The following is a 27,393-nucleotide window of genomic DNA, read 5'->3' on the forward strand; positions in this document are numbered from 1 at the left end:
AACAGCTTGCATAAGATAAATCTCAGGGAAAATGACTAGATAAATAAATACAAAATTATTGGTTTGTGTATCCTGAGGTTCTGGATTCAAGTCCTGATTACGCTGGCATTTTTTCCACACACTATAAAAGACTAATTTTATTATCATCCATAACAGTTGTTACAGTGTCAGCCAGAATAAAATGGAATATAGAGCTATTAATTACTGCTGGGCTTTTTCTTTTTCAGGTCAATTATAGAAATTCAACATATCTATTCAATATTATAAGGAAACAGATTGTAGATATTAATAACAGAAAAAAATTGCTCAACTGTAATTACTGGCTAAATAAGTATAAACTGGGTTTACCTATAAAAGGGATTTCTTTATGGCTTATTTCTCACTAGCTTTAATTCCTTATAACATGATTTTGAACTATAAATGTTAAATAAGTTAATAATCACCTAAGTAAGTTGATAATAAAATACTCACTGATTGGTTACTGATTAGAATATTTGTAAATTAGTTTGTGTAAAGTTCTATGACCCTAATTCAAACGAAATTAAATCTAATTGCCAGATTTTTTATTTCCTGATTAAATGACAATCAAATCAAATTATGCCTTACTTAAAAAGTATTTCTCTGCCTTATATTAGTGAATAATAACAAACAAATCAAAATTCGCGCGTGTAATAGGTGACGAATGGACAATGTACAATCAATTGTTTCTGTGTTTATTATTCAAACATTTTCTTTCAACGAATAAAACTAATAATTAAAATAAACAATCATCAATTTAACTTTTTTTACCACTGGAATCAGTATTTGTTATAAAAAATTTAAGTAAAATTATTTTATATATTAGATATGTAATATATCCATATTAAATGAAACACATATGGAAACGCAGTAGTAGAAAATGTTCATATAATTACACGACCGGTGATTTAATATATGATTTAAACTCTCACCAAAAAAAAATATTTTCAAATCAAAATTTCAGAGTAATTAATTTGCCGAAAACGTAAAGCAATAATTTTGACTACTAATGCGTGAATGCATTGGCTGCGAGTACGTGAACACGCTTCCGTTGGTTGATTCATTTCCTTTGCGTTTAGGTTATACTTGAAAATCATCATGAAGTAAGTTTTGATCCTTCTCTTGATTATTAATCCGTGAATAGTAAACAAAAAGTTTGAGACATTTTTGTATAATTATCTAAATCATGCGTATTTTTCTTTTTGCAGGATCGGTCTTTGCGCGTACAGTGGATATAAGATATATCCTGGTCATGGAAAAACCATGGTCAAAACTGATGGAAAGGTAATACACAAATATATTATTTTATTTAATTGAGCATACATCATTGTTATTTATTCCTATATTATAATTTTAATTACAAGAAGACTTAAGTTGTTGGATATTTTAAATTACGTAAAATAAGATGTTTACCAGGTTATATGTAGGTTTTTTTTGTGATAATTTCAGAATTAAAATACAGAAAAATTACCCTACTAATTGAAATTCAAATTGTATGGTCGTATATTGCTTTACTTTGTTTTGAAGATAGCATTACTTTTCGCCGTTTGTGTTTTTGTCTGTAATTTCGTCGTTGTTGCAAGTATGTTATTCAAAGTTACGATTTCATTAGATTATGAAAATGTAGCTATTGTGAAGTGACTGTAATTTATTTATATATTTTTTTAATGTTCATTTTAACCGTTTTGGTCATCGTACTGGTATCATGTAAATTTAAACCCCTTCTTATAATTCAGTTGTGATTTTATAATTAAAAGTTAATGTGAGAGGATGTGAAAGAAAATGGGGTATTAAAATTAGTTCAAGTTGTGCAATAAAAATTTGATCAAATATCGATACAAGGGGTAAAGAAATCTTTTATTATTGTGCATCATTTACGTAATTTCTATTTAGTAGAGTCATAAGATAATATTTTAACTTGTGAGCTACTATTAAATTGATGTGCGACTATAATGTTGCTGCTGAAATTAGTATCAGTAACATTAAATTCTGAAGTCGTTGCCAGATGTTAAACATGTGATTAAGTAAGCAAAAGCCTGGAACATCCTTACAAGGTATATATGTTATTACTCTTTAAAGCACAAGATAGGTATGGATTGCTGGACTAATGGTTGGCATCTTGTTACCTATGACATCTTGTCGCTGTGCACCATTTATCCTCAAAGTGGGCGATAACGCCCGCTTGTGGGCACTGGAGGCCTTCAAGGGCGGTAGAAGGCCCACAGAAAATTGCAGAAAAAGCTCATCAGATTCATCATTCACATTAATGTAATTGTAATTTCAATTGAAAGCTTTGTTTTAATTATTATATTATCTTAAATATGCTATACATAACTGTATAGATACAATTGTAATTTTTTTTACCTTGAGAAAATATGAATAAATTGCTTTTTGTTTCACCCTTCCAGGATCAATAGTTTTTTAGTTATGCTTTTTTCTGTAAACCCTTACAATATCAAAAATAAGTGTGTTCATCTTAACAAAAATAGCTGCCACAGGTAAACTGCTTAAAAAAAATAGTTTTAAGATCCTGGACATGTAGGAAACAAATGGGCTTGAATTGGTCAAGCAACCAGTTTGTTTTTTTTGGGTTACTTAAATGGATTGACCCAATTGCCGTTTTTAAGAGCGCATCTTAAAAACAAAAAACAGCAATTGCAATTATTTTTAACAGATGGCTAGTTTAAACATTTTGGGGGACGCTAGAAAAGTTTTGATTGTCAGGGTGGATTAGTTTTGGAATAACCCTGTTACTCCAAAAATTAGATTAGAAAAAAAGCATTCAGAATAGTTTTTTTCTAAATGTATAGTTGGTAATTATATATATATATATATAGTTGGTAGTTTGTAATTTATTATTATAGACAAAGCTGAAAAATTTGTTGTTCAATAATTTGTATATAGAAAAATTTCTGGCATTGAAAAACCATTATGTTATGCATTGGCTATGATTGCTAACAAAATTTCTTAAAAATTGAATTTTGTTCTCTGACATCAAGATTGTTTTGCTCTAGAAATAGCAATTAGTATCACTTCTGCATTTGTCAGTTAATTAGAGCAACAGAAATATCAAATATCTTCTTTTTTAAACTTTATTATACCTGCCAATCTTTATAGAATTGCCCTTTAAAAAAATCATGTTTTAATTATATTAATGTTAAATTAAAATATTGATTTTTTTACCTTCTGGAGGAAAAAAAACATTGATGAAATGACTTCATACTTTTAACTCATTTTTCATTAATGTTTTCATGTGATAAAGCCATTTTTATTTCTTTACAGACTTTCACATTCCTTAATGCAAAATGTGAATCATCACATCTTATGAAGAGGAATCCTCGTAAAGTAACATGGACGGTATTATATAGGTAAGTAATTATAAATATGCTTGATAGCTTATTAGCATGACATTGTTGGTAAGAATATTACATTAATGATTGAAATCTGTGTTTAATAAGACTTTTTATATCTTTGTTATAACTTTAAGAAAATTAACCTATGCAAAAAATCACATTAAGTTTCGATTCTAGAATTTAAAATTGCAGGGTTTTGAACAAAAAGTTTACACTAAAAGAGTTTTCATAGAGTAAGTTTATTTTTGTATCCTTTTATGCTCTGTGAATCACATTCATGTAATCTTAGTATGTAAATCAGAATATATATGTATGAATGCTTGCTTATAATTCAGGAATTGTGGATATCTTACTAATTCTTTACAGCTATAAATTCTGTAGAGGGATCATTTCATGTCAAATCAACAATCCTTACAACTTGACCATCACCGATTTCAAAAATTCACAGGATTGATCGTCTATAAAATGATGGAAAAAAATTTTTTTCCAGATTTTGCAGTCATTCAGGTTTTTGTGTAGGACCGCCTAAAAAAGTGAAAAATTGAAAAAGCAAGGTTCAGGTAATTATAAAAAATTAATTTTCTCAGCTCCTGTAAGAGTTACAGAGCTCAATTTGGTGTCATTTTAAAGCTCTTGGAATGGGCTTTCAGGTGATATATCATTTGGCAAGAGTTTTTGACATTAATAGTTATATAACAAAAGAATATTTTTTTGCTTTCTAATGTATTGTACGTGTGATTAAAAATTCATAGTGGGGTTGTGATGTGATCATGGTCAAGTAAAATAATGAACTTGTACATACTCGCCACTTAACTGCAATTCGATTATAATTTTCCAAAGATATTTACAGAATTACACAGTGTACACTTCTTTTTACAACTTCTGGTTAGCATTTTCCACTTCTTTCTTTGAGAGGTTATAAACTTCCTGTTGGATTTACCCTGGGATCTACTTTTGAAATAATATCACTACTATGTATATTAAGAACATCCTCAAAGTCTGGGTATTGGAAAGAAGCTGAAGGTCCATGTGGATGTAAGAACTTTATCTTCGCTGTTTGATTATCCTCATTTGAGTCTAGAAGAACACCCTAACCACCAGTGTCCATCACACAGATTAAGAACTCTGTCATTTCTGTGAATTCAAGATCATCCTTAATATTTATTGTGCTTGCTGCTATTGAGTTGTTAGAAAATGAAAACACCCTCACCTGCACCTGATTCTTGTTCAGTGGAACAGAAGAGTGGAATTTCAGATACCTGGTATAGTTCTTGCCGTCATCGTCCTACTCTTCAAAGCCTGTTCTCCTTTATGCTGTTCACTTGTACTATAATAGAAATTTATTAACTCAATATGTCCATTTGCCCAGACATATAACTGTCTTGGAGTCATGATCTGGTTGTTGTGGGTCATTTGAAGACTTGCTGTAGTTACAAGTCCTTTAACAGCCCCTCCCATACCATACCATCACATGCACTTTTGTCATGAGATGTGGCAAAATATGCCACTCTGCTTTGATCCCAGTCTGTTTTTGTACTGAGAGGCAGCACTGTAGTAATAGATCAGGCTTGGTTTTGTGGTAAAATGAGATCAATGCATGAAACCAATTAAATATTTCTGATAAAGGTGCACTGCTATTGTGTCATGTGTGAGACAGTCAAAAATTATAACAAGAGGTGTATGCATCGATGTTATTGTTGTAGGATCTTGGAAAAAGATTTTGAAGGGGTGAACTGTTGCCTGTGCGTTGTTCCAGTAGAAACCTTGGGCTCCATCCTGGAGAATGAATGAATAGTTTTCAGCAAAGTCGCAGATTACAAGATATTCATCTTCTTTCAGAGATTGCTTCAGATGGGTTTGGTAACTGGACTGTTGACTAGAAAGAAATCAGTGTTGAAGATGTTTCAGGAGTTTTTCAAAAATTATACTGATGAATTCTTCATTAGGTTTGACTAATGTCTTGAGAGATATTCTACCAGGTTTAGGATCAGGACGTTGCACGATACTTTTTTCTATAACCAGGCTTTTAGCTTTCATTGTAGTGTAGTCTGATACTCCAAATACATCTTGAATGCCTTTTAAAGTCCAGCTTTTAGGAAGCATCAAATTTACTTCCTGATGCTCGTATCATCTGTAGTATTAAAATGTTCCTTCAATTGGTTGATAATTTCATGATCAGAGGAGAGAGGAATAACATCTTGTTCAGAATCTGAATCTGTGTTCAATATTTTGCTTTTGAACACTACTGCTGGTTTCTTAAGCTTTTCCTGAGGGTATTTTCTCTCGCGTGGTTGTTTTTTCTGAATAGGTGATTCATTTAAAACAACCAAACTTTTGTTCCGAGCATTTACAGCTTGATCTCTTTATGGGAACACAAAGGATCTAATTGTTGAAATTCTTCTTCAGAAGTAGATTCTTCAGGATTATTTTTAGCAAATGTTTCTAACTGTTTGTGGCAAGTATTACAAATTTTGTAACCTTGTTTAAGAAAGGTTCTTGCTTACATTTCTCAGATTTTTCTTACAGGAATTATGACTTGACTTTTCAAATGGATTGTAATTTTACTTGAAGCTGTAGAAGTTTATGGTTCCATGCTGGTCACTGTACTCTGATCCAAGGCTGTGATGAATTAGTCATAAAACTCCAAACTTGTAGAGAAAGGCAAGGCTCAGTTAACAAAGAGCGACTGAAAAATCTGAAAAAAAAAAATTTTTTGCATCACTTAATTGATGATCAATCCTCTTGGGGAGGAGTACACCCAGACTGAATATTACTTTACTTGTCTCAACAGGATGAAACTTGTACATTTTTTTGCTGGCACTAGGAGTGCAATCATGACATGGAACTCCTCTGCCTAAAGTGATCCAGACTGGAAGGGGAAGGTTTTCATCGATTGAATTTCAATTAGCAAATTGCCACATACGGAGAACAGTTGGAATATGCTGCTGTACCTAGTTATTAGAAAATTATTTTTTAACGTCATCCCATTATGAAATGTTTACCAGTGCACAACGCATTAGGAAGCAAAAAAATTTGCTTCAAATTTATAAAAAAATACACATTTATATTAAAGGCCAAATAATATTTTTGGTGACCTTGAATTAATCACAAACCTTATCAAGTGATATATCACCTGAAAGCCCGTTCAAAGAGCTTTAAAGTGACACCAAATTGAGATCTCTATCTCTTATAGGAGCTGAGAAATTTATTCTTTTGTAATTACCCATATCTTGTTTTTTGCAATTTTTTAATTTTTTTTACGGAGGTTTTACACAAAAAACTGAGCGACTGAAAAATGTGGGAAAAAAATTTGTTTATATCGCTTCATGGGTAGAGTCAAACCTGTAAACTCTATTTGATTTACTGGACATGAATCTGAGAAGTGCATTTATTGTTGATTTGATATGGAATGACCCAGCAGGAATTTTTGAAGAGTTAAGAAACTGAACATGAATTTTTGGTACTAAAGTCTTTTTTCAAAGTATATATTTTTTGTTAATTTGAAATGCCTTGAAAATTGTTACCATACACCACCAAAATGTCACTATACAACTTTAGTATGAATAATGTTTCGTGCAATTATGAAATATTTATGCAGTTTACCTACTTATTTTAATTATTGTGATTGTGAAAAGGCTACAATTTCAGTTAAAATTTCATAAAACAAGTTGGTTGCTGTATGTTTTTTCTGCCATACGAGTATATATTCGCTATCTTAACATATTTGAGCAACTGTAGTGGTGTTCTCTAAAAAAAAAAACCTTTTCGTAACAGTCCATGCTCCAGGCGCTTTTGAGTGGTAGTGCCCATAATATGATCAAAAAATTTTAATTAATGATTAATGTTTGGTGCAGTCTATTATTTGACCCCTTCACCTCTTTATAAAAAATAATAATTTTTGTCATATGATATCAGCAATGAAATATTGGATATTGTTTGATGTGAGAAGTAATTACAGACAGTGTATTGGTACGATATTAAAAAAGTAATAATTGCATTTGGCAGTGTAGTGCCTAAGCATGAAGTTTATTACTTTGATCACCACTGTTGAAACATTAATTTTATTATAATACTTTGATCACCACTGTTGAAACATTAATTTTATTATAAAATGGAATTTTTACAAAAAAAAAGAAGAAAAAAAAATGGAATGAGTAAATTTATTTACTGTACTAATAGTGGGTGCTGGAGGTTAAAAATTTCCCAATGATTTTATGATGCTTTTGTCCCAGTTCTTTCAAAAGCATAATCTTCTGAATGATGCATGCTTTCTTACTGCTCAAAAGACATTGAAGGTATTCAAAAAGTTGGATTGAGAAGTGTTGCCATACTCACCTTACAGTCCGATCTCATACAATTTGTTTTTTATTTGCTCCTCTTAAAAGTGTTTTATTTGGCAATAATGAGCAATCAAAAATTGAATACAAAAATGGCTCAAGACACAAAGGTGTACAATTCTTAACTACAAGAATAAGAAAACAGAAAAAGATGGGACAAGTGCTTCAGTGTAGCCACCAGATATTACGTTGAAAAGTAGGGTTATTTTCCTTGTCATTGAATAAATATAATAGTTTTTCTACGGTCATTTGTTTCTTTAATTATTGAAAAATCCTCATTAAATTACACACACATTCACACTTGTGTGCGTGCACTCACACGTGTATGTGACAGATTTTAGAACTGAAATAAATTTTAGTTTCCTGGCCAACCTCATCCTTTTTACCAGGAGTGGCCAACCTCAACCTATTGCCTACAGGTGCAAGTGCCCCTGTGCTGGTTTTCTAAGTGCCCATGACATGATCATGTAAATATGGTATCCTAACTATGATCCCAACCGGTTTTAAATTTTAACCAAATATACATATATTTGTTCATTTATACAATGTATAATAATTTATTACTCCACCCAGATAATTTAAAAAGTTGACAATACTAGTCTAACAATTATGCCAAGTAGGAAAACTTAACCGGCTTATTTGTGATGATTATTCTTTATGAATTTATTATAATTATTTTTTGGTAAAAAATGACTTGTTTAAAATTTTAAAAAATTAATTTTACTAACATGTTTAAAAAAGGATCGAGGTAAGCGTTCTCATCTTTAAAACTTCCTAAAAGAATGGATAGAAGATTATTATATTGCGGAAATAAAGGGAGAAACGCTCTACATCTTTCATGCAGTTGCAGTGTAACAAAATTATATATACTATTGAAAAGCATTTTAAATTAGAGCAAGGACTTTGATAATAAATGGAAGCGATATTAGAAAAGAGAAGATTTGAAGAAAAATTTATACTCTATAATTTTTGCTTAAAAAGATACAATCATAATCGCTAATTGTGTTACTGTAGGATTCTTTAAAATTGCATACTTTCTTATTAAAAATAAATTATATTCAGTTGGGGAATTATTAAAGGTGTTTTACTATCTGACTCCTATTCAGTCTTTGATACTTTCTCTAACAAATGAGAAATACTTGCTGCAATAAATTATTTATTTGCATTTATCATGGATAACAATGAAAAGAAGACTGGCTAAAATATCTGCTTATGTCAAAAGTTCAATTTCAAACAGATTTAGCTAGGTTCTCTTGATATTTACTTAAACTGGATGAATCTTAAGATGTAATAGGGATGTCTAAATAATAATAGTAAGAATAGTTTTTGTGTACTATACAGTGAAAGAAGAAATGTTTTATCTGTAGCTGTGACAAAAAGAAAAAAAGGTGAAGATATCCATGAAATTTTAAAAGTTTTGTTTTAGAATGAAAACTACCTTCTCATAAATTATTTTTACTTTCAACTGATTGAGTTCCAGTGATGATTGATAAAAACAAAGGATTTATAAGTTTATTTAAAAATTTGAATTATTTAATTTAAATATGGTTTAGATCCCATAACTGAAATTATGAATTTAATAAGAGTTGCGCCATAACAGCACAGGCTTGAAAACTATTAGAAGATGAAGGTGCTCAGTTCTATTATGTAATCATACGTAGAAATTAGCTGCTTCAGCATGAAGTTGGGGGGGGGGGGGGTATACTAGATCATGTTCTTAATTTGATTTTGCTAAAATTAAACAATTTTTAGAACAAAAGAAGATCTGTAATGTTATGAAAGACTTTTCTCTGATAGGTGAATTAGCTTTTCTGGTTGGCACTTGTCAGAAATGAAACCTTGAACTTAAAATCGAAAATAAAGATTTGCCTTGTATAAAGTGCTATTATTAAAGCATTTAAAGGTAAATTAACTCTTTGGAGTTCACAGCTACAAAAATATTCTTTGAAGCATTTTTCACAAATTAACAAAAATATCTCCAGAAAAACAAATAAATTTTTGAGTATGAATTTTTAAAGAAAAATCTCATCGGTTATCAAACTGCTTTGAATTGATTTTGTTTCTTTAAAAATCCAATGAAAATGTTGACATTTCTACTTTAAGTACAGAATTGAATAAATTTAGCAATAAATGCTGAAAATTTTAAATTGGAAATAATAGACTTAAAAATTATGCGGTTGCCTTGCATGGACAAAAATTTTTGGAAATTTGTTGATTCCCAAAAAATAATGGAATAAAACTAAAATACTTTTATTGGGTCTACTTATCTAAATGAATCAACATTTTCTATCGTGCAATTTATTAAAAAAACTTTCTTAGATCTTCCCTAATGGACGAAAGTTTTAAGTAATTGCTTTTGGATATTGGTATCAAATGATTCTTTGTGGAATTATGTAAAGAAATACAGTTTCAACCTTCTCATTAAGGCGTACTTTTAAGAAGGCAATTATTCATTTATGAAATTGAAATATGTACACTCTTAAGTAAACTATTACATTATTACAATAAATAATAATATATTTGTAATTATAAAATTAAAAAATAATAAAATTAGTTTTTAAATTTATTATTCTGTAGGATTTAAACCAGGGGCCTGATAACAATTCCAATCATCTTTCAAAAGGTAAATAAATACATATTCTTTTTTAGTCAAATCAAGAAAAAGCAATCATTTCATGTGATTATTTATTGTGATAACATCACATGACATGATTTTTCTTCCTTGCATCTAACATGCCTATTAAAATTTTGCATTGTACAGATGCTTCTAAACGGTTGGCCACCCTACTTTAGACTCAACGCAAGTGATTCCTCATTTGAAATTTACTCCTTTATCAAATTGGGACTACGTGGGATCATTACAAAAATCCTCTAGTCTATCGGCATGCTTGCCAATTATTTTTTCCTTTTTTTCTTGTTTACCTTCTTTAAAGCCCCATCTGTTTGATTTTGAAAATGTCAAGAAGTGATAATGTACATCCTTTCCTAATGCCGCCTTTCATTTGAAATGCTTTTACATCAATCCTGAGTGTACAGTCTTAACAAACAGTTAAAGGTTAAATGTTTCTTTTTTGAGGTTAAGTGTCATCATTGGGATGTCAGGTGAAAGATATTTCATATTGATTCTGTGTCTAGAATAGAAAGCGCTCTCTCAAGATCTATAAATATTAGTTATAGCTCATCTCTTCTGCACTTTAAAAATAATCCTTAAGGTGTTTGATCAGTGGTTCGGTTTGCTTTCTTCTAGAACCAACATAATTATGTATTAGATGTCATCCAATAACTTCCCTTGTTCTACCCGTTTCTATTCTCTACATTGCGATTCCTCTTAAATTCTTAAATTTTCTCGATTTAAATTATTTTTGAGAAACTGTATATTAATAGTAACATTTGTTCTCTTGTTTCAGCCTCATTTTACCAGTTTTGCTGCAGACGAAATAATTCAACATTTTTTAAAAATATTTATTAAATTACTATTTAATTGTTAAATATGTAATAAATCATGAATAATATACATTTTAATGCTGCTAAATTTTGAGAATGCGCTTGATGTTCCTAGTATACTTTTGTTGTACTAGTTAGCATTTGAAATATAATTCTTAAGTTACCAGCATTTTAATTTACTTTTAAAATACTGTAATTAAATTTGCACTTGATTGTTAATATTGTCGCTTTCCACTTCAATATGTAATCAGCCATCATGTTATAAATATATGCTAGATGATTAAAAAATTGTTTGATCAAGTTAAAATATTCCTGATAAAGAGATGCTTTGATAAGCATAAAATTTATCTCTTTATTATGCACTATATCAGGCATAACTGAGCCTCCAGTTGGGTAATCTGTTGTAAACTAAGATTAATCATAATTTGTAGATATGTCAATTGATATTTTTCTGTTCTAATTTATGTGATGGATGGTATAATTCTTTGTCCTAGGCGTAAACATAAGAAAGGTCAAGAAGAAGAACAGGCGAAAAAGAGAACAAGACGTACTCAGAAGTTTCAGCGGGCTATTGTTGGAGCATCTCTTACTGATATCTTAGCAAAGAGAAACATGAAACCTGAAATTAGGAAAGCACAGAGAGAACAAGCGATTCGGTAATTAAAAAAAAAAGTTATTTACGCATCAGATTATTATTGTAATGCAATAATTTTTGTTAGCATATCTCAATATTTTGCATAGCGTCAGAATTTCAAATTATGTAGCGTTTATAATTTTGAAAAACCTAATTGATTTTAATGAACTGAATGCTAAAATGAAGTCAGTTCATCAGGAGGTTATAGAAAAAAATGTTTAAAACACCCTTTTTGAAAATAGTGATATCTTCAAAAAAGATTGCTTTGTGTTTACATCATAGCTGTTTGCTTTTACTAATGCAGAGTTTGAGTGAGTTTGGTTTATATACATGTAAGATTCATTACATCTTAACAAAAGTGAAAAATTAGCATGAGTCTGTAGATAGAATGAGAACAAAATTTGCATTAACTAGGGAAATTGAGAAAATTGAGTAGTGTTTTAATTGGATATTGAAGAACATTACTCAAATGAAAATTGATTGCTAGTTTTTAGCAGTTGAATAGTGTTGAAAGTAAAATTCTTGTCATAATTTTTAACCTGTTATCACTTCACTATAATGGAAGTGCAATTTTTTTCAATTTGTTATTCATGCACAAAATCGTTTTGGGCGGGTACTATGTTTGAAGGCATGCAAAAAAATATCTGTCTCATTCGCTTAATTTTTTTTTATAAGATGGTTTTAAACATAAGAAGACAAAATCTTGAGACTCTTCCTTTAAAGATAAACTGGAAAACAAGATAAGATTGTGTAACAAAGTTGATTTTTTCTTATATTGATTGGACCAGTAATATAAGTAGATTATTAGTAAACCTAATTTTTCCAAAATGGTGATATTTGAAGAAAAAACAGACAAAAATAAAACAAAACAATTTTTTAAGGCTAAAACAACAGTCATTGATAAGTCATAAAGATTTACTTTATGACTAAAGTAAATCTTTAAAATTTTTGTACAGGTAATATTCTATCTATTTATGATTAATGTGAATTGTTTATTGTGACCATGAAATTGTATATATAAAGAAATTCTTAAGCTATAACTTGTAATTAGTAAACTGTATACAGTGCTATCTTAAGGGTCTCTTTGTTAATGCATTGTTTTGTGCTCATTGAGAAAATATTTTTTGATCATGGTGTAATCATCTTTCAAGAGGTAATAATTAATTAGCTATAAGTTGAGCATTAAAATCTGATGTGAGAGAATTATTTTTATTTTTTTATTAAAAAACCCAGTTATTTATATAAGTCTGTCTACCATCATCATGGGGTTACCGCTACAGTACATGCAGTCTTCCATACCATCACGTGTATAATTTGTATATTTAATGTTAATTAGATGCGGTTAGCAAGCAAAGCGAGCATTAGGTTAAGTTTGATTAGGTTTTGTTGATATATGAAGTTCAGTTCACAGAAACATTACTAAACCAAACTTAATGCTGGCTTCACTCACCAACCTCATCTAATTAGCATTACACATATATGTATATAATTTATAATATTAGTTTACCATAAAACAAATTAGGTGGGAAGTGCTTTTTAAGAATTCATAATGATGATAGACTGTAACTATACTATAACATACCAAAGTGGCACTTTTTTTATCTTGTATTTATTTAATTTTTATTATTTATATATTTCAAATAAACTTTTTTCTCAATTTAAAGATCTTTTTAATTCTTATTTTATAGTGCCGCTAAAGAACAGAAAAAAGCATCAAAAGCAGCTAAGAAACCTCCTCCAGCTCCAAAGGTATTAATATTTGTGCAATTAATTATATAAATTGTTTTCTTTAAGTAATGTTTAATTTTATAGAAACAAGTCGTGTTTTATGTTCTTTTTGCTTTGGTATTTATGTAAAAATTAACTTTTCATTGCAGCTATCTGTTGATACAATTGTGTTTATTATGAAGTTAATTAATTTTTAAATGTATATTTATATTATCCAATTTCTGTTCATAAGTAGAAATAAAACAGATAACAGAGATTAAGTAGAAAAATTAATTACTTGGTGAGGGGCAGAAACAGCAATGCGGTACCTTGTTGAACTTTTGCATATATATTAATATTTAATAGATAAAAAAAAAAATTTATTTTAATATCAATTTTATTAATCTTTATGTTTAGATTATAAAGATTAATTAAAATTTATATTTTACATCTTGTTTTGATTACTATTTAAATTTTTTAATTTAAATAAGAGTTTTTAAATTTTTATATAAGTTTTTAAAGTATAAAGTAAATTAAAGTTTTAATAAAATTTAATTAATGTAACAAATTTTAACATAAAATATAAATGGATAAGTGTTATGATATTGTGTATTGTGAGTTTATGATTTAAAAAAAATATATATATGTATGAATATGAATATGATGCAGCTGATGCAAATTAATTTTGTGAAAGCGCTTCTGCTTATGTAGGTAGGCTATTTCAATTATTCTGTACTTGGGTTGATCTATTAAATATAAATTAATTTGTATTGGTACAGTATATATATATATATATATATATCTGACCAGTATTTAAATCTGGGTCCTTCTGGAAAGGTTGACATGCTATCAATACACATCAGCGGTTACATTTATTAGGGCACTAGCTGGCATATTTAGTGTGCATGACTCCTTTTGTTTTCCGGACATAGAATTTAGACTGCCAAAAGCTTTAGTTAGTATCTAGTTTTCCTATCAGAATATGTGTGTGCTGTTATTAATATTTTCAGCATTTGTTCTGGTCAAGCGATGGCACAGATGTCTCCAGTTTTTTAATTGAAAATATCCATGGTTCTTGTTACGTATATTGATATTTATACCCTCTCCGTTAATGTAAATCTAGGTGTTATTTTCAGTCGACTGGATTTTACTGCAGTCTTATTTTCAAGTTTTGCATGAACTAGTGTTTACGTAGCAAAATATTATATTTCAGCCATATCATTACTTGTAACTTTATTTCTTAAAATTTGGTATATAACATTCTGAATTTGTTTTAAAACTTGTCAAATTTCTCTTTAATATTTTTATTACACTTTCCTTGGTTGTTGTTTATCCTAGGTATTATTAGTATCAGCTAATAATGTCTCAAGTTTTGCCCTTGACTTTCTATAGATGTCATGATTCAGATAATTTTTGAACAATTCTGCTTTTTCAATTTTTCTGTATATTTTACTTTATCTTATTATATAAACTAAATATTACGACTAAATATATAAATATTAATTCCTTTTTTTTGTAATAAAATAAGTAAATTCTTGTAAATTTAACATTATGTTAAATATATGTTTAAAAAAAGATAACATCCTTGTTTCATGGCTTTATTTGTTCAAATGTAATTTACTTTACCATCCAATGTAATAAAAAATTATAATAAAGGTTCTTTTGAAGCAGTTACATTCTGTTTTGTGTAAATTAAAACAAAACCTTTCCTGGAATGAATTAAAAAAAAAAACAAATTTGCTTAGTTATGACATTATCAGATCAGTTTATGAAATTATGCTGAATTACTGCAGATATGTGTTTCTAAGGCTTGCTTCTTTCCATTTTTACCTAAACCTAATTGACATTATTGGTTTACTGAAAAATTATGTAGCAAAGAAAATGTAAATTTTAAAAATTTACTGCAATAAAATTTTTAAACCCCTTTCTGTAGATGACTTGAAAAGATGTTAATTGTGTAAATAAATAATCAAAAAAGAAACAACAGTGGATAAAGCTGTCAGTAAAATTGTTTATTTGAATGAAAAAAGGAGTGAAACGCGTGCATGTTGGTATATGTATGCATGTCAGTGCATACATATCTGTGATCAGTAAACTAGATATCTGATTTATTTTGTTCACAGGTGATAATTTATTGTATAATATTTTTTAATTGTTCAGAATCACTTGAGTTTTATAACTGAAGGTGTATGATTGATGAGATTTATCTTATTCAGCAAGATGTGTAGCACTTACAGTGCTTAAACCAGTATTATTCGCTGATAATATATAAAATAAAAATGTATATTCTATTTCTTTTTGTCAATTGACTTTCTCACTTGTATCGAACTAAATAGATTCTTTACTTTCTCTAATCTTTAGATAATTGTTTAAAATGTTACATATAATCTGTCATCACTAAAGTAGCTAATATTGTAGGTTATTGGACTTTGATGGTTTTCTTTTTCCTCTTGTTTACTATGAAAGTAAATTTTTATATATAATTATTTGCTACTTGTTGATTTTGTTTTATAAATAATGTATATTTTATTTCTTCTGTTGCAGGGCAAGGCTCCTGCTAAAGCCAAGGCTGCCAAAGTGCAACCAAAATCTGCTCCTCGTGTTGGTGGAAAACGTTAATTCTGATTTTGAATTAAATAAATATTTTTAAAACTGTTCTTTTTGTTTTATTATTATCATTAAATCATTCAATCAACAACAAAATCGTTTGTTGTCTAGTTGGCCTGAGGCTACAAAACATTTTTAATTCATAAGAAAATAAATGATAGTGTTCCAGAACCTATCACTAAATATAAACAGAATTAGATGTGTATTTTTCAAACGGGTTTTAATCTTTTACGGCTGAAAAGTAAATGTGAAGTTAACCAGCCATGATAAGTAATTATTATCTTTTATTCCTAAGTAGGTATTGATCATTTATCTGCTAAGTTTTTTTTTAAACATGGTATATAATATTTTCTATATATAATTAAATGAAATACAACCTTACCAACAATTCGTCCGCAGTCTCTTTTCTAGTTCTTTCCGTCATTTGACCATCCTCAGGTAAAGTTATTCTTCATTTTATATCATTAAAATTAAATTATGTAAGAAGGTCGAATTATTATGAATATTAGTGGTTGGAGGGAGACAGGTTTAGGCATCCTGATAATTATTTGTTTAAATAAAATATCCTCGAATCTGATCTGTTCATTGATTAATTTGATACAAGAATATACTGAATTTTTCAAGGATACTGGTTTTATAAGTCGTTCAAAATATCTAATATTTCAATAAAATTAAATATAATAAAACATTCGATATTTCTAATGACTTTTATAAAACCAGTATCCTCGAAAAATTCAGTATATATTATTGTAACAATTAATTAATCAATGAACAGATCAGATTCAAGGATGATATTTTATTTAAACAAATAATTATCAGGATGCCTAAACTGACTCCCTCCAACCACTAATATCCATAACAACTGCGACCTTCTTACATAACAGACATCACTAACTTTAAATTATGATGATCAGTTGGTGTGATTTTAAATTTACTTTTTACATAATTTAATTTTAATGATATAAATTGAAGAATAACTTTTCCTGAGGATGGTCGAATGATCGAAAGTATTAGAAAACAGACTGGGGACGAATTGTTGGTAAGGTTGTATTTCATTTATATATAAATAATTTATCTGCTGTTACTTAATGGTTGTAATTACCTGAAACTAAATATTTGTAATGTTGCAGCTGTTTTCAAGAAAACAAGCATTTTAACTAAATAAGTGAATTCATATCACCTTATTCATTAGTCAGGTACGCTATTAAACTTAATTGAACTGAGCCCACTGAACTGCAGATGATTAAACAGTGATGTTTTCATTATTCACTTTAGAACTGGCTACATAATACACATTTAAAAAAAATAATTTCCGATTGATAATGTTGGTGCCTTAAGTGTCTTGTGAAAGAGTATTTAAGACATAAAGGTTGTGATAAATGATATCAGGTTTTATTAGCTACCCTAAGTTGTACCATGTTTCCAGTTTTTGTGATTGTGTGGTGGATAGCCCAAAAAATCAGATTTTCCACCAGATAGGATGATAAAAAAAGCAATGATGCAACTAGGTTATGTAGTTGGTGCTGTAAGCAGGACTCAAGTGGTGATCTACATTTTAATGTCAATTGAAAATGCTTGTAAGAAAAAGCCAATAAAATTATGCAAGATAAAATGCATGGTTGCTTAGAAATCACCAAAGATTGCGATTTTGCATTGGGTTATGTAATGATTTTCCTGACAAAAAAGTTGACATGGGAAGAGCTTATGAGATAAGGTGAAATATGAAGGCGAGTTAAAAATTATTTACAATTTTTGTTGTACAATTATTTACACAAAGGTAGAGATTTTTAACATGTACATAATTTTTCACAATAGTCACGTCCCTTGTCAATGCACTCAGTCCAGCGGACCATAAGCTTGCATATTCCTTCCAAGAGAAGGTTTTCAGTTTGTCGCAAAGCCACTTTTGCACTGCTTCCTGCACAGTCTCTAGAAAATCAATGAATGACCTTGCAAAGTATTGAGCAGCCCAAAAAGATGAAAGTCAGGGACCAAGTTTTGTGATGTAGGGAGGATATTTCAGTCCATCAAAACTCAACTTTATGATTTGAATGGGGTTTAAACTTGTGTTCTGCATTAAGCTGTCTTTGTACCCATTGTACATATACTATACAGAAGCTGAGCTCATCGTGGATGATTTGTTGATGGGCCATTACTGATGTTCAAAGATCTGTTTGATGGCTTATTTTGCAGAACCATCTCTTGACCTTACTGAATTTTGTCCATGATAGAGGGGTTGACAGATGTCCTGCTACCTCTTTGTGTTTACATTTGTCCAACCACTTTTAAAACTTCTCAGTCCACAAAAAAACACTATGATAAAGTACGGTTTCTGTATTGTGATAAGTCTACAATGAATTTTGGCCCCTTCCTTTGATGAGAGATTGGATTTCTGCTTGGTGCAAACTAGTGGAGGAGACATGTTTATTCTGCAACAGCCAGAAGGCAAATGTTATAATCGGGATTAAATTTCATACATGCCATCATAGTCATACCAACTAACCATACATGTGCAGAAGGCAGTATGACAACCTTAAAAGTGTGTTATGGCAAAAGTAGATAATTTTTGACTCGCCCTTATATATCAAAGCCATGCTGATTTTTTTTTATGTTCAGAGAATTGAGCAAAACATTTCTGTCAAAGCAATGAACTGCAATAAATGATTCTGAAAGATCTGAATTATGGAATGAGAATTTGTGGTTTTGTTCATCTTGACACTGCGTTGCAAAAATAGCGTAGTTTTAAAAGTAAAATAAAACTTTTATTTTTAAAATCTAAAATTTCTAGGAGATTTGTGATGTGAAAAAAATTACTTAAATAAAAACTTTACAAAAGTATAAAAATTAGATGATTGTGTTTTAAGCAACTGCAATAATTGCCTGTTAAATATTTTGTTTGTTGAGTCAATATGTGTAAGTTCTCTCTTACCATTCTTTCTGGTTTAGAGATTTTTTCCTCTACATAGTTCAAAGCTTGTTAGAACTGAAATTTTGTAACATGAAAAATGTCATTCCTGACTAGGATTCAAGCCCAGAACCTTTAAGATGAAGGCTGAGAAATACTATTCCACCATCAGGTTTGCATTGTATTGGTTGGTTCTTGGTTAGGATTGTCTGTTGAAATGTGCAGTGCTTCATTAATTACCTGAAAGCTATAGACGTGTCTTTTTTAGTGTGTACCATGCAGGTACGCCATCTGTTATGTTTTTCCTCTGCATGTTGAAAATCCTTTTACTAGTTCTAAATTTGAATTTTAGAACTTTTTCAGTATCTTATGAAATTAAGTATACATATTAGCTGTTCATGCTAGACAATATTTTTGGGAAAGATTTTTTGGCACAATATAACAAACTTTTGATTTTATCATGGTCATCAAATTAAACACGACTTAAAAATTATTGATGAAAGAATTTTAGAGGCTATTAAAAATATCAAGCCTGGCTGGGATTTAACCCAGAGCCCTCAGGTTGAAGACAAAGATGCCACCATTTTTATTACACTGAAAGAGAATCTTATATATAGAACGAGGGACAATCAGAAAGAAAGTTACTTACACCCCCCTATGAAACAAACACATTTATGATTTTTTTTTTTTATTGATGAAAAAATTACATATTTTTATCTATTTTTTGACATAATCATCAAGTTTTTCCAAACTCTTCATACTTTGTGACAAGTTTTTCAGTTCCACTCATAAAAATTTTGTCCACTTTCCTTCAACCATTTAAGGACCGCTTCCTTCAGTTCATCATCATTAGCGAAATGCTCCCCTCCCAGGTCTCTCTTGAGAGGACCAAACATGTGGTAGTCACAGGGCGCTAGATCATTGTTACTTGGGGTATAAATCCCACTGTAAACACTTCCTCAGATTTGAAAAAGGCTGTCAGCATAACCTTTTAAACAAGTTGGGATGGTTTCACTTTTTTGGATGTGGTGAACCATTCATGTGATGCTCATTTTTCAGGAGTGTAATAAAGCACCCAGCTCTCATCGCCTGTGATGATTTGTTTCAAAAACTGTGGACCAGTCCAACATCAGATTACTGAATGCACTTTTATGCTGGATGAAACCTCTAGAGAACAATATGGCTATTGACAACACTACATTTATACTGATTGTTGTACAGAATTGGTGCTGGGGGAGCGTGAAGACAACACAACCAGTGCTGCCACCTGAAGACAATATATCCATTTCAGTTCAAGAACATGGCAAGGGTGTAACATATTTTTTGATCCACCTCTCGTATTTAGCAAATCTCTGAAAGGTGTGTCCATTATTTTTTTTATATATTTAACTTAAAAAACCAATGAAATGCCAAGTGATTTAGTATGCTTACTTTAGTATTACACTATTTTTGGACTGTTGTGTGGTATTTCCCCCATTTTTACACTGGATTTTTTTTAAAGATTTCGTCAATGTTATTTTTCATTAAAAAACAATTTATTCTCTAATAGCAAGTAGATTTCCATTAATGCATTATAACAACTTTGTTGCTGTGAAATGAAATTGAGTATTTTGTAGAATCTGGTTGTACTTTTCTTGCAATAAGCAGAGATAATTTAGCTGGTTGATCATGGTTAACATGTTCAGTGTGATATGGGAAAATAGTTATTCAAATCTATGAAAAACTGTTAACAATATTTGCAGATAGGTTAACCAACTTCCTTTTTTCACAGTTAAGCTGTATATTATTGTAATTCATGTCGTAGTTATTTTTATGTTTGAAGCAAAATTTTGATTAAAATAATAAATTTGGTAAAATGAAAAAAGTAAATTATTACTAACAATGTAGTTAATTTATAACCTACGATTAATGTTTAAGAATAATAATTAAATTGTTATATAAAAATTGTTTGTAAAAAAGTTTATAAACCAATGAAAAATGCAAAATGACAAAATTTAAATGTTAAATATAACTTTCTAAATCTATAATGTACAGTGATACCTCAGGATTTGTTCCACAATCATGCAGCGCTATACAAGGTTAATTTTTATATTCATTAATTTTACTGTTACTGATATTTTTTTAAGCACAAACATTTAGTTTAGAATAAAACTAATTCGATTAGACTTCCAAAAATATAATACAGTGAATTGATTTACATAAGAATACAGTTTAATTATAAAAAACAAACAAAAAATTAGTAAGCCTAAATATGTTTTAAGTTAATGATGGTCTAGGCTATGGTTCTTCGACCACTTTTGTTTTCTTAAAAATGTAGTTTGTCAAAGTTTCCTGTCTTCTTTATTTTCTTTCATGTAATAATTCATGGTAACAAGACAAAGCTGACATAATTCCTCTCTTCACTTTAGAACTCTGTTTGTAATCTCGAACGTACAAATAAACTGATACGTAATCTGCATGATGGTTGAAATGCTGTTGAAAAGAAATTCTGTAGACGATTCTTTTTTCAGTGTTTTTCTTTTTCTATCTTGTGGTCAGTTGTTGCTTCTAAAGTACACTTAGTCGCAATTTCTTGAAGCTCCTCATTGCTTAGCTCTTTACCATGTGACTGCAACAATTCTTAATGTCTTCTTCACTAACTTTCAGTCCCCCTTCACTGGCCAATTCAATAATATTTTGAATGACTAATTCAGTTCTTTCTCTTCCACATTGGTATAGGATTCAGGCAAAACTTTTTTCCACTCTAATGCATTTTTTTGAAACTGCTTTCCAGGCTGAACCTATGTTTTCTTTGGCATTCATAATGCACTCCTTCCGAAATTGTCATATTGTTTGTTTGTCTTCGCTATCCCCTTTCCTCAGTTAATTGTCTGAACCTATTTTGAAGGTAGACAGCTTTAAAATTTGATATCAGTTCCTGGTCCATCAGTTGTATTATCAATGTGCGTTAGGTGGAAGAAAAATCACTTCTATCGGGTTGTTGGTTTGAAGTGCCTCAAGATTGTTGGGGTGGCCTGGAGTGTTATCAAGAAGCAATAAGGCTTTTGGCCCAAAATTGTTCTTTTTCGCAGAAGTGTTTAACTGTAGGACAGAAATGTGAAACAAACTGAATCTGATAAATATCAATTGTAACTCATCCTTTTTTATTTGCTTTACAAATGCTGGTAAACTAGATTTTGATGTACCTTTTTCATCGCACTTAATTGGTTGATTAGCTTGGCTAATCAATCAACCGGTAGATGATAAAGAATTGTTCTGTTTGTAGATACAGGTATGAATGTACAGTACCTTCAATAATGTAAAGTTCTGATTAAATACAATTGCCTTGAAATTATGTTTTTAAGAACGTTACGGCAAATCAGCGCTAAACGAGGTATTACTCTGAATATTATGCAAGCATGGATGAAACGCCTACCATACATGGTGTTATCATTTCCATTTTTAATTATTTTTTAAGTCTATAAACTAGAATAAAAAGTAAATACATTTTTTAAACTTGTAAAATAAATATTCTCTGTTTTGTATTCATGGTAAAATGTTTCAGTTAAATATTGTATGGTTCATTGTTTTACTTATAAATATGAATAAATTGATATAAATTAAGCAAAAGTAAAGTAGTTTAATAAATTATTAAAAAAAAAAAAATGTCTAATGAGGCTACAATTCTGATTTTGGGTGTGGAGTTAACTGTATTATTCAGTGAATCACTTTAATGTTAAGTGGCAGTTTCTCTGGATACACTTCACAATAATAGGTAGTTAATATCCTCTTTTTTTTGCCATAACATGCTCTACTGCATTTTCTATTTCTGATTTATTTTTCAGAGTTTGCCGTGTATAGGTACATGATGTAGTTGTCAGGTAGAGAAAATAACAATTACCAGGATGAGATAATTATGGACTTCAACAATAGCAATGACAAAACCTTTCCAAAGAGCAGAACAATTAACCCAAGCTAGCAATCTGGATTCAAATACCAGCAATATAAAATCATAGATATTTGATGCGTCAGTGAATCATGTGTTATGTTTATGACAATAATAGAAAAACTATAACCAAACCTAAGGTAGCTTCCAAATTTAAGCATTCAGTAAGACAGAAGTTTGATTACACAAACAACAATTTGTGTAAACAAGCTCTTTTTAAAACTTGTTAATTTACACGACACTGTTTAAAACTGTAACTGATACTGATACTTTCCAGGACATTAATATGTGTTACTAAGTTTAAAACTTTTGAGTTTTTATTGCTTCTTCAAACAGTATTAGATTGCTTTTATATACCTAAGTTTATTTTCAGTTGTAGTTGTTCCACTGGTATTTTATATTTTAGAAAATATAAATGCAGTGTAATTACTGCTATTTATATAGTAGTGTCACATTAGCAGACTATTATTTATTATTAAATGTTGTGTTTAATAAAAGTACGTGTTACTATCCTTAATGGAAAAAGTCAGCAATGGGTTATTTTATTCTGGGTGAAAAACACTTGAGCCTTATTGCCCGGTCACATGTTTGTTGTAGTAAACAAACTTAAATCACATTTTAGACATTACAGTAATTTAAATTATTGACTATAAATGGATGGCCCTGAGAAACAATAAAATGCAAGATAAAAGCATTTCATCATCCCTTAGCATAGTTCAAATTTAGTCCCCGGCTTAAAATTGTGATGTAATGCCGCATAACAATACAATTCACAAGGATGTGGTGCACTGACAGTCGCAGCGAGCACAACTGTTGCATTTGTTTGAGTTATCAGATATCCATGAGTGAGCCTATTGTGCCCTACTTGCAAACAGCAAATAATAACTTCCTCTTGATGGTTATTTCTGCATGAGGAGCTCCACAGTGAAACAGTGTTCTTCATTAGGCAAATTGTTGTTCGTGGTAGCATCTCGTACACTTTACCACTCATCATAAACCACCCTCTTCAGGAAACACAAGGTCATTAGAGGTGACATGATAAGTAAAAGGAGGCTGGAAACAAGTCTTGTTTGCTGTGCTCATTATCTGAAATTCCTATATAGCTAGGGATGTAGCAGAAGCTCACTGTTGTATTACAACTATTCATTTGCAAAATAACACAATGAATCTCACAGACAACAGGGAGTCTAGAGTACATGTCATTAATCGCTTGTAGAGTACTCGTAGAATCTGAACAAACAAGAATATATTGATATTTTGGGCTAATTACATCTGAGGCCTTATTAATGGCAAACAGTTCTGCAAAAAAATTACTAGCGATGATGGGAAGGCCAAATATATATGTTCGTTCTGTTGCCAACAACAAAGTCACAGCCAACAGAAATAATGTTTCTAGAACCGTCTGTATAAACTATAATCAGGATTCATACAATTTTTAATATTATAAGATTTATTTTGTAATTACACCATTTCCCTTTCTCATGATCATCTGCACAGGTGAAACAGACTGTGGTGATAGCTGTTCAGATGTTTCTGATAAATCAATATCAGCCAAGTCATGGCAGAAGATTACTCCCTTGCTGGAGTGTATTGCAGAGGTCTACAATCACTTCATTCTTTCCTACACTGCTAAGAGCTTCAAACTTAGTTCATTGTTATTAATCTCAACCAGAAGAGCGCCACTCCTAAGTTTTTTGATGGATTTTGTTGAGCCACAAGCTGCTACTATGCACTTTATTATTAGAAACGGAGAAACTTCATTAAAGGATGTACCTTCCTCTTTATATCTAATAACAAGGAAATGCACATTACATATTTTACCTTTTTCTGCTACGATTCTAATTTCTTCATCATATCTTTAGCTGACAGGGTCGGTGGAAGCCTTTTTTTACTCCTGAATTTGTTGATTTTTTCAAGTGGAACAACAACCACTGTAGGATTAGAAATTAGAACTAACATTCAATTCCCACAAGTACCGGCAATAAAAAGGACTGTTTCAGCAGAGCGCATGAATGAGCGTGTAGAATGTTGTTGCATAAAGGTGTATATGTTGTAATTTTGTAGTGTAAAGTGTTCTGCAGCTCAGTGTGTAGTGGAAAAAAAGCTGCTGCAGGGGCTAGGCCTGTGGGGTTGTCAACCTCCAAAGTCTTCAAGAATAAAACTCTGTCTGTGAAAAATGCCAAATTAAGCAATTAAATTTGTGAGTAACAAATATATGTTAATTTAATCGTAAATATATAATATTTTTATAATAATTGAGAATTTATTACATAGAAGTACGGTTTTATTTAAATCATTTGCCTGCGTTTAGAATATTTTTGAAATACAAATGTCTGCTGAATTTAAGTACTGGTGCAGGTATGTAACTTGTAATGTGAAATTAGATATAATAATGATATTACCTTATAGTGGCATGGCATGTTGAAAGGCACTTTTTTTAATAAGTTACTGAGAGTGTTTGCTTACGCAGTATTGTTCGTAGCTGGTGTATTTAAGTTAAAATGTGAGGAGATGGAAACAGCACCATGCTGTTTCCATCTCCTTGTTGAGCCACCATGGCTCAACACTAGATACGTTTGGTGTGGAATGAGAAATGTTTTTACTTTTTGTAGCAGTTAATGTTTTTGACCAACGACTAATTTGTAATTTAATGCAAAATCAGTTTATTCGATCGACTAATATTGTCAGAGTGTTAGACATAGGCAATGACTAAATTTCAAAATCAATCGACTGATATTTTTGTGTTATTAAACTAATTGACTAATTTTAATCAAACTACCCTCACAACTAATACCTAAATATTTGTAATTTTTTACTTCTTTTTTCTCTTCATTTGTCCTTAACAAGTTCTTTTTTCCCGACGGGGAGTCTTATTCTTTAAGACTTTGGAAGTTGGCGTCCCCACGGGCCTAGCCTCTGCAGCAGCTTTTCTTCCCACTACACACTGAGCTGCACAACACTTTACACTATATATATATATATATATGTAGATAAAGATATATCTATATATACATATATACTACACAAATTACAACATATACCCTTACACAACAGCATCCTACACTGATTTCTTACATTTACACTCAGTGGTGTAGCGACATCTCACGAAACGCAACCGTAACCCAAGGTGGGAACTATCGTGCCTATGGGTCAATGGCTCTACGTAGTGAGTCTCGAACGATGTCCTCTGGACACCAGGGTAAACCCAGTTGTATTTAGTTCTAGCTCCAGTACGCGTGAGCTCTGCTGGAATGGTCAGTTTTATCGCCGGTACTCGTGGGACCAAAATTTCAGTTCCAAATACAAATACTTTGATGGTCGGTGGTCCGTCTGAAAAAACCACCAAACATAGTCTTGTGAAGAGGCCTCGTTCAGCTTTGTCTGACGATGATAAAAGTCCTATAGAAGAAAATTACAAATCATTAGACGTTAATAATTAAAATATTAGATTCGTTGTTCTCGGAAATAATCAGGAAGGTGGCTCCCTCCAAAAGGTTTCGCCTTTCGTGATAAACAAAGCTATAACAAGTGCAAGTGGTTCCCCGAAGAACATCAGAAAATTACATGACGGATCGATTCTGATTGAAACATTCAATGATGAGCAGAGTCGATCTATCTTACGTCTCCGTAATATGGGTATGGAATGACAAAAAACCCTAAATACGTATCACGAGGTAATTTTCTGCCGAGATCTTATGGATATAGATGTCAGTGAAATAGCTGATGAGGTCTGTGCCCAAGATATTGTAGAAGTGAAGCGTATAATGAAAAGGCAGAGCGGAATGGAAGAACATCTTCTCTTATACTGACTTTCAATCTTCCAGTCCAAGGGTATGGTCATACTACAACATCTTGCTCGAAAACAGAGATCTGTGGTAGATGTGCCACAATAATGTTAACTGCGAAGAAAATGAAAAATGTGCTAATTGCAGTGGTTCGCATACTGCTCGCTCTCGAGATTGCCCAACTTTCAAGGAAGAAAAGGAAATTTTTAAAATCTGTACGGAGCAGAAACTGTCTTTTCCAGCGGCACGCAGAGTATATAAAAAAAGTTATTAACTCAAGGAACCTGATTAAACCCGATGTATCTTTTGCTACCGCTACATCGAAACAGCAGTTTTTGAGTACACCACAAGTGGCTACAAACAAGTTGCCATGTTCAATAATTATGTTTAATAGCTTACAAAAAAAAATTATTCAGTAAACGTTTTGCAACATGGTCAGTTACATTTTAACTGATACAGCTATAACCGTGTTAAAAAATTTAAATTTGAAAAATTTTCCTACAGATAGTTTTTTAACTTTATTTGTATAAAACACCAGTTTTTATAAACTTAAAGTATAATGGAAGTAATTTTCAGACCGCTGGCGAAGGAGAAGGTATATCCCATGTGAGAAAAACTCATTCAAAGTTAGTTTTCAGTGGCTTTTTTTTAAAGAATAAGGGTATTTTTGGTTCTTGA

General features: G+C 30.6%; 1 protein-coding gene across 1 annotated transcript; it reads left to right on the plus strand.

Moving 5' to 3' along the window:
• The first annotated feature begins 974 nt into the window (after positions 1-974).
• On the plus strand, positions 975-16,150 carry RpL24 (ribosomal protein L24). The gene is made up of 6 exons (XM_075359373.1): positions 975-1,121; positions 1,227-1,302; positions 3,301-3,386; positions 11,647-11,808; positions 13,475-13,535; positions 16,038-16,150. Exons 1-6 carry the CDS (start codon positions 1,117-1,119, stop codon positions 16,110-16,112), a joined length of 465 nt encoding a protein of 154 aa, XP_075215488.1. The 5' UTR covers positions 975-1,116; the 3' UTR covers positions 16,113-16,150.
• The last annotated feature ends 11,243 nt before the right edge of the window (positions 16,151-27,393 follow it).

Source organism: Lycorma delicatula, chromosome 3 (assembly GCF_047948215.1).
Source record: "Lycorma delicatula isolate Av1 chromosome 3, ASM4794821v1, whole genome shotgun sequence".
NCBI classification, from domain to species: Eukaryota; Metazoa; Arthropoda; class Insecta; order Hemiptera; family Fulgoridae; genus Lycorma; species Lycorma delicatula.

Coding starts and splice junctions, on each gene's coding strand:
- RpL24 (XM_075359373.1), top strand. Junction 11,809..13,474: donor CAGAGAGAACAAGCGATTCG/GTAATTAAAAAA, acceptor CTTATTTTATAG/TGCCGCTAAAGAACAGAAAA. Junction 13,536..16,037: donor AACCTCCTCCAGCTCCAAAG/GTATTAATATTT, acceptor CTTCTGTTGCAG/GGCAAGGCTCCTGCTAAAGC.